At 44.3% G+C, this 16,401-nt stretch overlaps 1 protein-coding gene across 1 annotated transcript in view; it reads right to left on the reverse strand.

The window, feature by feature from the left end:
* The window catches only part of Arsb (arylsulfatase B), a 177,027-nt gene that overhangs the window by 43,764 nt on the left and 116,862 nt on the right, over positions 1 to 16,401 (reverse strand). The window contains exon 6 of the mRNA XM_004645744.2: positions 15,407 to 15,477. Coding sequence (XP_004645801.1) covers positions 15,407 to 15,477 — 71 coding nt within the window. The remainder of the gene's footprint in view (positions 1 to 15,406; positions 15,478 to 16,401) is intronic.

The following is a 16,401-nucleotide window of genomic DNA, read 5'->3' on the forward strand; positions in this document are numbered from 1 at the left end:
TTTTTTTTCCCATTCTGTAGATTGCCTCTTTACTTTGTTGATTGTTTCCTTTGCGGTACAGAAACTTTTTAATCTGATATGAGCCCATTTGTTGATGCTCAGTATTATTTCTTGTGCTATTGGGATCTGAAGTCATACTGAATTTTGCCTTTCTGTGTACTGCTTGTGTTTACAAAAACAATAGCAGTGATTTGGTGTTAAAAGTTAGTTGTTAATGAGTGGAAGTTGAAGATGGGGCATAAGCTCCTTTTGGACAAAGTTTCCTGTGCTAGAGGCACAATTAAGGGAAGACTTTTTAGGAAGTGGGAACACTGAGCACTGCCGAGTTCAATCAAGTTAGTTTCATCCAAAGCATTACAAGAAGGGAGTGAATAATTTATAAAACATGTGCACTTATTGGCTCAAGATTTCCGTGACACTCTGCTAGCTGCGACTTCCACACACAGCTGAGTGTACCTGAAACGCTGATAGAATCGCCTTCTGCGGGGCTCCACTGTAGAACCCTTTAATCTGGATTTCTTTGCTGCACGTGCAGCTTTCTGTGAGCATGGCACTGAGGCCATTATGGAAACTGTCGGTCTTCCGAGTTGGACAGACTGGAGAGTCACAGCTGATAGGGACTGTTTGGTCTGGCATGGCCTGCTCCGCTGCAGGAGTGTATCTGTTTTTTAGTAATTTGTTTGTCATTTTTCTCCATGATCTATGGAACATGTATTTCCCCTGAAGCAAAAGGAACTCAAATGTCAGAGGTTTCCCTTGGCTCTGTTAGAGTAATGAATTGTAGAGAAAAGAAGATTTTTCTTGTATGCTATTTTATTGTGGAAGGAGACATTTTGTGATCTTTCACAACTTTACAGAGGTAATGAATTTTCTGACAAACCTAGAAACCTTGGCTTCTTTGTTAAAAATAAAAAGGTTTGAGGAATAACTTTGACCTGAACCTTTGTGCAATTAATCAAATGCAGTTTTTGGAAAAACTGATAGGGTTGCTCTTTACAGAGACACACTAATTTATTACTGTCATTGAGGCACTGTATGGCTCTATACCATATAAACACATCAAACAACTGCAGACCCAAAGCCCTGAACGGCGATTTTGACACCACTGGTGGGAGGGGGCTGTGGCTCTAGAGACCTCAGCCTGATCACATTGCTGCTTTGCTTTCTTTTTCTTTGTTCTTTTAAACAAATTTTAATTGTGAAAGCAATACATATACTGAATGAATAAAAAGATAATAAAAATGTATAAGCACCCCCAAACTAATGGATCAATCATAGCATTTCTAAATATTCCTTCAAATATTGTTCTTCATACCCATGTTATTTTTTACACAGTTCTCATGGTGGTCTGTATTTTTTCTTTTTTTTTTTTTTTTTTTGTGGCTGGCTCAGCCCGCCCTTGGGGTGGGGTTGGTGCAGGCATGTGGTACCAGGGTAGAACCATGGTCCCTGCACATACCAAAACTTGCCTAAGCAGGCGCTTTAGACTGCTGAGCTATCTCGCCTGCCGCAAGTATTGTTTTCCTCTTAGTTATTGGATATAATGTTTGTTTCCAAATTTCTGAACACTTTGAAGGACAAGTATAAAAACATTAATTTTCTACCATTTTCCCTCTGAATCGTGGTTATGTTACTAGATCCTTTTCTTACAGTCTCCAAACTTGTAGATTTTTAAAATTATTTGTGAAGGGTAAGAAAACAGGCCCAACATTTACCTAATAACGGTGCTGCTATAAACATGGCTATGCAGGTATCACTGTAATGTGATGTCTTCAATTCTTTGGGGAAGATACTTGGAAGGAGAATAGCTGGGCTGCATGAAATTTCTTGTTTCAGTTTTTCTGAGGAATCTCCACTGTGCTTTCCATAGTAGTTATACTAGTTTACATTTCCATAAAGAATGTAGAAGTCCCCCAGCTGTGCCAAAGCCTTGCCAACATTTGTTATTATTTTATTTCTTGATGATGGCTATTCTTTCTGAGGTAAGATAGAATCTAAATGTTGCTTTAATTTCCTTTTCTCCTGTGGCCAGCAAAGCTGAACATTCTTCTGGAATTCGTGGCCATTTGTCTTTCTTCTTTTGAGAAATGTCTGTTTGTTTCAGTTGTCCACTTTTTGTTAACTATATTAAATACATAAGATAGACAAGCTTAAATAGTGCATGGTTTCTTTTATACAAGAAACCCAAACTATAAATAATCAAGAGACAATAGGAAGTAGGAAGATAGAGCTTCCTCAGATGGGAAGGGGAATCAACAGATGGAGGAAGGGAGGAAAGGGGCTAGGGGAAAAAAGGGAAAGATGCACCTGGGAGGAAAGGAAGGGAGGAAGACGTAAGAAGACTTAAGATGTGTTCTGGCTGGGAGTGGTGGTGCACGCCTGGAATCCCAGAACTCAGGAGGCTGAGGCAAAAGGATCATTGCAAGTTCAAGACTAGACTAGGCTACAAAATGAGCTCAAGGTTAGCTTGAACAGCATAGTGAAACCCTGTCTCAGAAAAAAAAAAGATGTGTTCTGTACCTGTACCAACTCCTCATAATCAATGTAATTATTATATTATTTCATTAATGTAATAATCAATGTAATTATTATATATTTTAAATATGTACTAAAAAAGGACTGAGTCTAGAATACAGGAGATATGGATATGATGTTGACTAGGTGAGGCACTGTTGTCCCTCAGAGACAGAGGGATGGATCAGTGGGTGTCCCAGCATAGCTGGGACCAGCCAGACAAATGCACAAATGTCAAACCCAGGCCAGAGCAACCCCTCAGCCACGTACAGACGCATGTGCATGGGGACCACCTCAGAAGCCTGGTTGTCAGTCACATACAGTCTGTACAGGATTTCCTCCGGGCCTTTGTGGAGGTCTGTCTATAACCACCCCTGTGCTTTTGCAAGGTCAGAAGTCCTGGAAAAGAGTCAAAACCCCCAGCCAGGTCAGAGAGAAACTGGGTTGGAGCAGTCTGTTAAATTCACTCCTAATTTGTGAACCACTTCCAGGACCATCGATGTTCAGCTTGCTGTGATTTGCTGGAGGCCCTATTTTCTTTCTGAATGTTTACATAACAGAACAGCAGACATAAAAGGATAAGCAACCAAGCTTCTGAGATAAACTAAGATGGTCATGCCTTGCTGGCTGGAACATACTTTTATTTTATTATTTTTTTTTCTATCAAACATGTCATATTGTTTTAGGATAAAAATTTTTCTGTTTGGATAATCAGAAAGATAATGTAAACTGCTACACAAGTAGCCTAAATAGAAGCCTGGGGGAAGAATTCCAAACCCTTTCACCACCACCTCCCACCCCTAGGGCTGGGGATTGAAACTAGGGCCTTGCACATGCTAGGCAAGGGCTCAGGCACATGCTCTCCCACTAAACCACATGGGCAGCCATGAAATTTCAAGTTTTGTATCTCTGGTTTTAAATATATAGCTCACAAAAATATTTAGTTTTAAATAGAATATTTATGGAAATATTTTATACTGTAAAACTTGAGCTTCAAACTGGATGGGAAGTTCCCTTGCCTGGCGACTGTGCTACTCAGATTGTGGTCAGAGACCCAGCAGAGCAGGTCTGTACTACCTGGCGGTACATTAGCAATGTTAAATTCCAGACCCACCAACCCACAGAATCAGGTGATTTATATGCGCACTCAAGTTTGAGAGGTCCTGGGCTAAGAGCAGAGCAGGAGACCAGATGTCTGGAATGCAAGTGTTTGTCACCAGGTGGTCACAGGGGAACTCCTAGGAGCTGCAGGGAAGGTAGTCCTTCACGGCCTGCTCTTTTCTTTCCCCGTAACAGCCTAACTTAAGCTAGTGATAGCTTTCCATCAGCTTCAATTTATTGATCATCTGCATCTGGCACAGCTGCTGAGAGAGACTATAGTTCAGATAATGAATGACATGATTTTCTGAAGAGGGAAAAACAATCCAAGATTGTTATCCTCTGGGTTTTGAGTCACGTGGAGGGCTCTGGTGTGACAGCCTCTGAACATTGGCTGGCGGGGGGTGGAGGGGTTTGTGGCTCTGATCATTCTGCAGCCTTTGACAGCTGAGACCAGCAATTGTAAGAAGTGCATTTTCCACGCACTTACTTCCTAGAAATAAAGCAGCCTATGGGTAGCACAAATTCTCAGGAGTGCTCAAAAGCAGGCCTCAGGTCAGGAGTATGTTCAGTTTACTAGAAGGGATTTAAGCTCACGCCCAGTGCTTTTCATTTACTTAGTCATCGAGACTTGATGAAGTGCCATCAAGTTGTGGAAGAGAAAGCAGATCTGCATAGTGGGAGCGCTGATGTCATTCCTGGAGCTGCAGAGGCCTCGAGGGTGGACAGTAGGTTTTTAAAAGGCAAAACTTAAAATTATGAAAAACTACAGTTTTTAGATTTGCTTATATATTCTAACAAGAGGCTGGTGATTTATGTGCATCTCTTTTTCCTTCTCTCTAGTTTCCACTATATTTTCATTTTGAAAGAATGTGTATTCATTTGAGCTCAGTACAGGGTAAATGCTGCTCTTTATAATGTGTGGAACAATTAAGAAAAATTAACTTAGTAAACTGGAAAATATGGCTGCAATTAGATAAAGGGAAAGATCTGGAGTTTTTTTTAAATCTCTAACACTTAAACATGTTACTTGTTAGCAGAAACCAAGTACTCTAACTTGTCCAAAAAACAACCTACTGGCAAATCTCAATTTTAAAGATCAAATATGTCTATATCACAATTAATTTTACATTTCAGTGAAAAAATTATAATGGAAAGTAGTACAGTACTTGAGCTGAGTTTCCTATTTTATTATTTATTTCTTTTGATGAAGAAGCCAAGTCAGATACGCTCTGAATTATTTTGTGGAGGGAGTTTTTACAAAAAGAAAGGATCTGAAATAAAGATAAGTACTCCAAATAATCATGACTTTGTGTTTCAGTCACTACAAATTTATACCAGTGTCAGCATCAGGCAAACCAGTCTCCTGAACTTGCCATGAATTAAGCTGAATCTAAACTTTCTTCTGTCTTACTTTACAAACAAGCATTTGCTATTACAACCAAGTACCTTTGACATTTCTGCAGCTTCTTTTTACAGGTTCTTTTTAGAAGGGCTATTAAAGTTTTTCCAGTCTCTACCCTTTTTTTCTTTATGTGAAGGAGACATTTATCCCACAGCTACTTTTTGTCGTGTCACTGTTCTAGATGCATCCATACAGATATGGGCACCTAGAGCAGAACGTCTGTCCACATGGAACCCCTATGCTTTTTTTTTTTTTTTTTTTTTTTTTTTGAATGTATTTAGTACAGGGTCTTGCTACACAGCTCAGACTCATAGTGATCCTCCTGTTTTCAGCCTCCCCAGCGCTGGGAGTGGCTGCCTGGAGGCGGTGCAGGTGCCCTCACAGCATGTGGTGTTGGGATTGAACCCTGGTCCCTGAGCTTGCCTAAGCAGGCGCTTAGTCTGGCTGAGCTATCTTGCAGACTCTGGAAACTGTACGTTATGCAGGAGAACATGACAGACAGATATTTTATTTTAGGACAGGGTCTACAGGGCCTACAGGGTCTCACTGCGTAGATCGGACTCCTACTGAGCCTCCTGTTTACAGGCACGCGTCACCATGCCCAGTCTCAGTCACTGCCCTCTCAGTGAGTCCCCCCTGGGGGGGCGTGGCCAGCTGGTGTGGGGATCAAACTCCCGTTCGCTCTGTCTGCCTAAGTAGGCGCTTTAATCTGCTGAGCTATTTGGCCAGCCCTGACAGACAAATATTTTAAAACAACTGTGCCAGACTGTACGATGTGCTATGGAGAAGAGGCAGGTATGGGAAATAGGAGCGTTCAGAGCACCTGGGATGCCGTGCACTGTCAGCAACTGTTGGCTTCTTTTCTTTATTTCTCTCAACTCCCTTACTTAGCCATGTTTCTGTGGAGGCTCTGAGGAAAGAAGGCAACTAGCAAGGGCAGATATAATAATAATAATGATAATAATAATCATAAAAACTGACCAAAAGTTCCTTTCCAGGAAGTGTGAAAAGAGAGATACTATAACTGGGAAATAAGGGCAAGTTACAGGCAGAAAAGGACGCCCAATAGAGAGCCTCTTTCATGACCAAGGGTCAGGAGAGCTGCCTACAGAAAGAAGCCCAAGCAAGCCTAGTGTAGTAGCCTGGTTCAGCCTAGTAGGGGACACAGGATGCTTGTATGCCTGGGAGAGAGTTCAGGCTGAGGAGAGGACAATAACACAGGCCCTGGAGCGCGGGCCTCATCTGACGCACTCAGAGCCCCTCTTTCTCTAGGACAGCAACTGCACGAGGTCACTTTTCCTCACCCATAGGCTACTAAAACACTGCATGCGTTCTTTTGTCTGAGCTAAACTAGGCCTCCTACTTTTATATTCAAGACTATTTTAACAGTTGGCTCTCAGGGAACCCAGAGATAAACCATCTATACCATTTTTACTTTTAAAAACCTAGCCAATTTGCATTTAGTAACAAAATGATTCCAACAAAATTTGCTAAAAATATGAAAATATTTCACAACATAGGAGATGAATGTATCTTTGTAGAGACAGATTAGTACACTATAACTGAGAACGTCTATGGTACAGGGTGAGGAGCTTTTTGTGAAGAAAGAGTGTAACAACTCTATGTTCTTGCTGCAATTAAATGAAATATTAACCCTGTAAAAGAAGAGGTTGAAAAACTGCAAAACCTTTTTGGACTCAGAAAAGCCTGTTTTTTTAAAAAAACAAAAAACAGTAAAGAAAGCTTTTCCACACTACATTTTGAAATGTGCTTGGGAGCATTAAGAGAAGCTGATTCAGATCTGTAAAATAAATGCATAAACAAAATACATGCAATGAAGTGAAACTCATTCCAGAAGGTAAGAGAAAATGGCAAATCCCAGTGTGCCCTCCCTCCAAAGGCAGCAAAACATGCTAAGTAAGTTTATTTTAAAAAGAGAGCAATTTCAATTGCATTCTGAGATGGTAGAAAAGTAAGCTTGGAAATCACAAAAGGAGGGACACGCTACTTCTGAGCCAACATGGAGTTACCATTCGGCCACAAATGACTAGAAAACTGGACAAAATTTCAGAACATGTAGGTGGTTGTCTGTCTTCCTGTGCCTGGCTCTTTCACCTCACATAGTAGGTAAGGCCCAAAGGACAGGATGGCTGTTGTTTGTTTTCTTTACTTGTTTAGCTATGCTGCATATGACAACACAAATATCTTTTGGAAACACCAGTTTAATTTTCTTTGAGTACTCTGGTGTGGCAGAGTACATGAATACATAGTTCTCCAAGGTAGACACACACGTGCTAGCTAGCCTATGAAAACATGCTTCAGCAGCATGATCCAAGAATGACGTGCTCAGAGTGACAGGGAGTATTCTGAGAAGCATTAAGAGTCATGTGTCTTTTACTGTAATAAATGTCTACATTTATTTTATGATCACCCCTCTCTGCACAATTACTTCAGTACTTGCTGTCAAATAAAACCATGACAGCGTGTCCTCCTCCACCTTATTCACCAGATCTGGCATCTCTGGTTCTTCCTCCAAGTCAAAATGACCACAGAAGAGAAAAGTTCGCATCAATGCAGGACACGAAGGCAGCCATAATAGTGCAGCTAAAGTCACTCACAGCTTCCAGGACTGCTTCAGAAAGTGGCAAGAATGACGGGATATATGTGCTAGAAGGAGTAACCCAAGGGGGTTAATGGCAGTGTGACCTCTACAATAAAATTTAAGAAATTTCAACAATAATCATAATCTTGGGTCACAGCATGCTCTGGCCTCTGGAGACACTCATGTTTGGGGATCCCGGTTGATTGGGACGCATTCTACCCTGTGCCCCTGCCTCTCACAAGGCTGTCATTTGCAGTGTTTGCCAGGCTACCCCACTCTCCCCTCCTCTTACTTCTTAGACCAAGGGATGATGCTTCACCATTGGGGGGGGGGCAGAAGCCGAGGCCACAGGGAACAAAGAATTAGCGGGGTTGTTTATGGGACCCCTGTCTCAAGTACCTGGGAAGCAGCCACATTTGGTCTATGTACAGCATGACCTGTTCTTCCGGTGCTGCCACCTGCCTGTGGCTGCTGTGCACTCGCCTGCTGGGAGGATGCCCAGGCTGAACTGCCACTGCTTCTCTGGGCCTTCGCTCTCAATGAAAGGAAGTGGGACTGGGTTTCAGCACTCACCATGGCCTGTGATCTTGGCCACATTGTTTGTTCTTGTGGAGTCCTACAAAGAAATTTCATTGCAAAGAACGAGAATTTACCCCTTCCCGAGGGAATCAGGTGCACCCTGCACCCCCCGACCCCTGTTGAGGACTGAAGACTGTGATGAACAGTACTTGAACTAGCACCCATCTGCTGCCAGCAGAGGGTTTTTTTTTTTCCCCAGATTCAATAAGCACCAAGATTCAAAGAGATTCTGGTTGCCAGTCTACCAGAGGCAGAACAAGGGTTTGTGAGTCTCTAATGATGCATAGCACCACTTCTAAACCTTTTGACCTACTTCACTGAGTTTCCAGTCAGACAAGAAGTACTGAAAACTCAGCCACTTTATAACTAACTATGCAATTAGCAGATTAGTCTTTGCTCTAGAACTAAAACAATTGAGGCACAAGGGTCTTTCTCATGGACAATAACAATTGCATCTCTATGACAACACTCCTTGTAAGTCCTCAGTGTTCACACCAAACTTCCTTTCAGGGGTAACCCTGGACACATGAGATTGTCTGGGGCTAAGGTTCTCGGGGTGGTGGCACTCAACTCTTAGGTAGATGTGCCTGTTCTCTGTCCACAGGGGACTGACCAATGGGTCAACTGCCCTGGCAATCAGGACCTCACTATGTTTTGCTGCTTGGGATGGAACACCCAAGTCACGTTATGAAGTAGACCTGCCACCAGCCAAGAGGAGCACTCCCTGTGCCACAGTGGAGGAACAAGGGAAGCATTTGTCACCCATGAGCTCACCAAGTTCTCCAACCTTGTATTCATAGGAAAGCAACACCATACAAAGGTCCGCAATACTAATTTGCCTTAGTTTTGTTACTGTGAAAATATAATGGTGTGTGTGTGTGTGTGTACAAATGAAAAATATTCAAGAAGAAAGAAATGCAATTTATGGAATGGGATAAAATATGTACAAACCATGTACCTGATAAATGGTTACTACAACTGTAATTGAGAAACTTCTACCACTTGATAGCAAAAACACAATGTAAAAAAGGACTGAAATAAATATCTTTTGAAGAATAGTGTTGCCAGAGGCTGGAGAAAGAGGAAGTGGGAAGTGCTGTCCCATGGGTACCAGGGTTCTGCTGTGCAAGATGAGCAGGTACAGAGGTCGGTCGCCAGGCACGGTGCCTGGGGTGGACAACTGCAGCGTACGCTTGAAGTTCTGCAGAAGAGCACACCTTGTACTAGTGCTCCTACTATAATTTAAAAAGGAAAAGTAAATAAGCAGGAAATGTAGGCAATGTAGGGAGGAACAGCAAAGCTTAAAGAAGATTCTTGAAAAAAATAAATAAAACAGACAAATCTGAATGCCTTAAAATATCACTCATGGAGAAACAGAAAGCGCTAAAGCTGCAGGTAATACTACAAGGAGAAGAGACTGTGCAGATGGTGTTAGCATAAAGCACATGAAACTGCTATATTTGGAGATGTTTTAAAAGGTCAAATGTTGGCAACTTCCTGTTTTAACCTAATAGAAGCTTAATTTCCAATAAAATGGCTGTTAATACATTTGAAAACATGAACAAAGTATAAATTCATACAATTTGGCTTTAGCAAACTGAAAATTTTAGTAACCCTCAGATGAAAAATAACTGAATTAGTAGCTTATGACCACAAGAAAATGCTGAGACTGGCTGATTTCTATGCTGGAGTTCAAGCAGCACTCAAACAGCAGCACACATACCTCTGCCCGCTCGGGAACTCTCCACAGACACAGAGCGGGATGCCCTCCCAATTACTCTGCCACTACTATAACCATGAAATAACAAAGACCCCAGAACAACTGCAAGATGCTGTTATACATACACACAAAAATGCCAAGTAAAATATGAACAAATCAGACCCATCAATGTATACATTTAGTATACCTCTGAAATGCAAATTTAACATGAGAGAATTTAAATCACAATTACTATAAGCAGCTAAAAGAAATCAGTTATAATCAGAGAGGAACTGGGCTTTCAAGGAAGTCAACAGAAAGAATGAAGACATCAGAACTGTGGCTGGAGGCATATCTGAAGAAGGCCAGGCCTGAAGAGAGAGATGTAATAGCCAGGCCTACATGTCTCTCTCTTTTTTTCCTTTTGTGGTACCAGGGACCGAGCTCAGGACCTTGCACATACCAGTCATGTGCCTATGCCACTGAGCTGTCCTCCCAGCCCCCTGCATGTCTCTGTAAAGGATCAGCAATAACTTGAGATTATACTGTAATTAGCCCCACTTAGTGTAGGAATTCCAGGTAGGCACCCATCACCCAGGTGGGCGACCAGGGCATCAGCCTCATCATCCCTTCCCCAAATGCCTTTGTTCTTTCCATGTGCCCTTGTTATGTGACCCATTTCCCTATTGGACCAATCTGAGCTAAGCAGTAATACTTGTAACCCTATAGGTTGGCTGTAGTTTGACCCACATTGTACCCACATTGTGACTTTGCTGTATTAATAATCCTGACAAAGGGGTATTGTGGCAGCCCACTTGGGACCTCTGCATCTCTCAGGAACTGGTCCTATACCCCAGTAGACCTTTCCTACACTTAATTTCCTTTGTTCTTTGGAATTCATTCTTCAATTTCAGGGGATACAAACTCAATGTATCTCACATCTAGCAGATTGAGTTATATTTTCCCTGGTATCACAATCAGAAATATTTTGGAAAAAAAAATCAAACAACTATTCACAATTTTAAAAATCCTACAAACCAAGCTTCCTGGGGAAGACATGGTCAAAATTTCTAGGACCTATGGGAATTAAAGACAAGCAGATGTGTAGGTGGCGGATTGGTGAGCAGGTCTGCCAGTGCTGGGCCCAGCAAGCAGGAGCCTGTGAGTCAGGGCGTGCTGTGGGTGGACAGGGTCTGAGTGGAACCGCAGGGCCTTCATGGGAAGCTGGGTCCTCCAGAGGTGACGCTGGGAGGAGATGCAGCTGTTAAGAAGTGCAGCTCAGTGTGTGGGGCTGGGCTTGGGGGTGCTGCCCTGGGAAGGAGCTGATGTACCTCTCCTGGGACCCAGTGAGCTTTTGCCAGCAGGAGTGGCCACCTCACGCTCCCTGGCTCCCCAGATTGTGCATCACAGCTCACTTTCCTGTCCACGTCTGTCATGACACTGTCTAGCATGTGACCCTGTCATGATGCTGGCACCAGAGCTGAGCAGATGATGGTGCCATGCTCCTGAACCTCAGAACTGGGAGCTAAACGAACCTCCTTCCCTACAAATCACCCCGCCCCAAGCATTTGGTTATAAGAATTGGAAATGAACTAACACAATGGGGATATGGACAGGCGGCCACCAATGTCATAAGGAGGGAAGTGGTGGAGCAAGGGGCATTGGACAGGTGGCCTGACTCCCAGATGCAAGAACGGCCCAGCCCTTCAAACCAGCTTCTATTATCTGGCCTTGCTGACCCTGATTCTCCCAGCATAAAATTGCAGCTATGGGATTTGCTATTTCTGTATAACTGAAGCCAGTGGTGGTGACCACACAGAGCCCTCTCTGTTGACACATGAGCCAGGTCACTCCTGCAGCCAAGTGTCAGGTAACTTTTTTTTTTTTTTAATGTATTTAGTACAGGGTCTACAGGGTCTCACTATGTACATTGGACTTGTAGTGATTCTCCTGTGTTCAGCCTCCCAAGAGCTGGTATTACAGGCAGGCGCCACCATGCCCAGTCTCAATCGCCACCTCAGCGCACCCTGGGGGCAGGAGCTGGCCAATGCTGTCTGCCTAAGCAGGCACTTTAGTCCACTGAGCTATCTGGCCAGCCCTGTAACAGTTGTTTTTTCCAAACTAAAACCTCAGTATTTAGTGTTGGCGCTTTGTGATAAGTGGGTTTTGGGTTCCAGTCTGGACACTCAGCCTCTAAAAGGTGACTTAGGCCATGGTGAAGAAGTTTTAAAGTGCTGTGTGTGCCATGGGTTGGTTCGATTTATTTTCTCAGGGTGACAAACAGGCGGTCAGCAAGGGGTGTCAACAGCAGTGGCTGCGATCTGACACGTGTGCCATGGATGGGCTGGAGGCGGTGGGCCTACCCTCGCCATCAAACAGACAGCATCCCCACAGCCCAGGGCAGAGAGGCCCAAGCAGCCCAACAGCCACACAGGAGAAACACTGAGCTTGTGCTCTGCACTTGCGGCCAGGGAGTCACCACAGCAAAGACAGTCTGGCAATGAGAGCAGACACAAATCGCTGCTAATGTCCTGACCAGCGAGCTGCTACTTGCAAAAGAGAATATTGACTGAGAAGTGAGGGTCTGTGGGCTGAAGGCCATGGAGCACAGAGAAGCAGCGGCACTTTGGACGAAGCGCCCCGGCCTCTGGTGCTGTGGAGGGTACTCGCCTCCACGAGCGCCCGACATCCGACCGAGCTCCTGCCAGCACACTGGGAGTGCCTTATGTATGTGTGTGTGTGTAAGGACACAACTATATCTACACACTGGAGGTATAAGAGCTTTCTGAGACCAAAGAAGGGCACACCCACCTTCCAGCTGAGTTGTGATCACAGATGAACAGCCTGGTCTGCCTAGCACCCACAGGAAGGGAACAATATTTCCTCTAAGGCAAACTAACTTGCAGTGCTTCTCTCCCCAAGCCAGTGGGCCTTACAGCAAGTGTAGAAAGCTGAGCTCAGGCCTCCTGACATTACTGTTGCTCCCCACGACTTCTTAGACACAGCCTGGTTTTCCCAGAAACCCCTTGAGGGTTACTTCTGCCCACCATGACCTGCTAGAGGGCTCTGAGGTGTTAGCCTGTTGGAAAGAATCATCTAGAAGACATGAGGGACCTGATTTGTGTCTGAGTTGTCCTTAAGGGCTCACAGCTTGGAAGCCTTGTCCTCAAAGTGGTGGCACTGAGGTGGAGGGACCACTGAGAGGTGAGGCTTGCTGGGAGTTAGTGAGGCCGATGAGGGACTCTGCTGGGATGGAAGGGCTGTAGCTCCTGTGGGACCCGAGGTAGTTCCTGCAATGGCCTGGCCCCTTCTGCTCTCTGATTTCCTGTACTGTTTCATGGTCTCTGTGAGATGAACTCCCACCACGGGGCCACTGGTCACACAGCCCTCAGCAAATGCTGAGCGCAAGCGAGCCCTAATCCCAGGCTTCTAGAACACATTTGTGAAATGTAGTTATGAATATGATTTCGAGTCTTGCCAGTACATATCTTCTTACAGCTGAATGTAACATATTAATTGCAGAGCAACAGGAATGGGTTATGTGTTAGTACTAAAAGCAGCAGCCCCCCAGTGACAACCCTCTTTCTGCCCTCTACAGTGGACCAAGCGACTGCAGAGACTGGGCAGAAGAGGCTCAGTCTCCTCTCTGCAACATGAGGAGGATAGCACCCTACTCCCTGCCCACACAGACAGCAGGGACCACTCTGTGTGAACCAACAGGAGTGTGGTTCTGTGCTGATATATGGGCCTCACGGTGTCCCTCACTACATGTGGGAGTCAGAGCAAGTCCCAAGCTGGTGGGGAAGGTCACCAAGAGGACAGGCGCAAAGATGGCAGCATAGAGCAGAAGGAGAAGCATGCCTGAGATTATGACAACAGTAAGTCACCAAGTAACATGCAGGACACTGCATCCAAGAAAAGAAAACATCCTTAAAATCCATGGGGGCAAGGCTAAGAGGGTCCTCTGCTCTGGGTTCCATGTGCTCCTTACTGTTTATTCTTCAGGATCCTTTCACCTTTGGTATTGCCAGGTGCACTTTAGAGAAGAGAGTGACAATGATAGCAGGTTGCACTGAGAAGGTAGGCCAAAAGAGACAGGGTTACCACAATACACTTCTAACGCCAAGCCAAAGTACAGCTGACTGAGGGGGAGATGCTTGTACCAGAGGTGTAACTCAGCAGGTGAGGAAGCTGACCATTACAACACGGACAGCACAGTCACCATACCCTGAGGGCCCGGGTTACTGGGTCTGCAGTGCTTTAAGTTACTTGGAAGTTGTACCAACCATTCCCGCCTCACCATTATGGTCTTCCAGCTGTCCTTAAATTTTGAGAGTTCCAGAATCTGTCTCGTGGATAGGTAAAGACAGGGAAAGCTTAAGAATCACTAATATAGCCTCATAGGAACTAATAAGAGGTCTATGGTCCTCTTACACAATTCCTTTCCACCTAGAGCAACAGAAATTTAATGCCAATGCTAATAAAAACTTTAAAAAGATACCACTATGATGATCTGCAAGCTTGGAAGTGGCACATATAGCGAACAGTGTCTAGTTGGGTGAGAAGATGGCGTGAGGCCTGGAGGGAGCTGGCCATGGCCACTGGGAACTGAATGCTCAGTGACACACTGAGAATTCCTGGAGGGTAACTCTCAGCAGGATCCTGGAGCAGGGGACAACACTTTGCTGACTTGTAGCACAGACTGGAGAGGATGGAGAGATGAAGGGAGGTGAGCATGCCTGGGACTGAGTGGATGTGGGTATCATATGAGGTATGGGATGCAGGAGCACTGCTTTCAGAAGCCAGTTAGTCTTAGTACAAGCACTACCATGGGATCTGGGCAAAGGGCCTGATCCAAACTTTCCATGCTGGGCACAAGGGCCATCAGCATGGTACAAACTTAGGACTATTATGGCCTCTCACTATCTGGGAACACAGAATGTACCCTTGCCCCAAAGGAATTAACGGGCCTCCTTGCAGGTTAATGCAGGCATCAAGCAGAGTCAAGCTGAATGACTTCCAAGATGGCCAGGAAAATCACACCGACCATATGGTGTGGAAGCTCACGCTCTCCTAGGCAGTAAAAGGGCTTATTTGATGCTAAGTTCTCTGCAGGAAGGTTCTGAAGTAGTCGGGTAAGAATATATCTTAGCATGAAGGTCCTAGATTCAATGTCCATTATCCCCAAACCCTCAACACACACACACACACACACACACACACACACACACACACACCATGACATCTAAGGTGAGATGGGATGAACAAGAATCATTTGGTTACACAGTTTGTAAATGGAAGAACACAGCATAGAATCAGCTTTCGTGATTTGTCACCTTCACAGCATGCTGTTCTTGATGGTTCCATAGCCATAATGAGGTTAGTGGGATATAACTGCTTACCTTTACTGAAAAGCAGACAGTGAGAAAGCCAGACTGGAGAGACAGTAGGCAGGAATACCACATTATGGCCAGGCGTTTCGCAAAGCAGCAGTGACCTGGATACTCACATGGGGAGGGGTCCACAAAGTAGGGGTCGATGTTGTGCAGCAGCTCCACTCTGGGGGACGGGCTTCCTTCACTAGAAAGGAATTTTTTTTAGGAAATGTTAATTTCCTCTTTCAAATGGGCAAGAGTTATTTTAATACTTCCTTTCCTTGTATTAGTTGAAAATAACAAACCTGATGGTGCCAGTTAACAATTTTACAATGAATTCAGAGATCTCCAAAATCCATGCTTGGTATATCTTCAAGTAGCCATGTGTGAACATTTTAGGTAAAAACGTCAATGTTGGGCAGATGGTGGCATAAGAGTAAATGCATGAAAGCACCCTGGGACCTGCAATAACACTGTGGCTATATTTAAACACGGCCACTTTCCCACCAGAGAAATGAGGACTCTAGTGGCTTTGTACCAGGGAACAAAGAAAGGGCACCCACCAAAACAGCAGCACTGCTACTACAGATGCAGCATGCATCTAAAGATGAATAAAATCAGAAACTTCAATGTGTCCCATATCCAAATGGATTCCAGATGTAATACAAATACCTATGAAATAATCTCCCGAACATTAAAGAAAAAAAGTCTATGCAGTTATAATCACAACCTACAACTGTGCTGAAAACAAACCTGGAGACCACTTGGTTCCCTCCCTTCCTGGTAAATCACTGACAGAATATTGGACTGCATGGCTCTCAAAGCAGTGTCCTTTAAAAAGTGGGCAAACAGGGATCAGAGATGTACAGGGAGCGCATGAAGTACAAAGATCATTTGACTTACATCACCAGGACAGTACTACAGACTCCTTGATAATCCAGTATGTTCAGCTAAGGTAGCAAAGCACTGTTTATACACAGAATTACATAGTTTGACAGCCAGAGAGGCTCTTTATATAACCAAGAAGACATGCTTTCCAGTCACCCCACATCCACATACCAAACTCAAAACTAGCTGCTCATAGCTAGTTTGGGACTCCCCTCCCCTCCCCTCCCCTCCCCTCCCCTCC

Source organism: Octodon degus, unplaced genomic scaffold, assembly GCF_000260255.1.
Source record: "Octodon degus isolate 3935 unplaced genomic scaffold, OctDeg1.0 scaffold00238, whole genome shotgun sequence".
In the NCBI taxonomy this organism is placed as follows: domain Eukaryota; kingdom Metazoa; phylum Chordata; class Mammalia; order Rodentia; family Octodontidae; genus Octodon; species Octodon degus.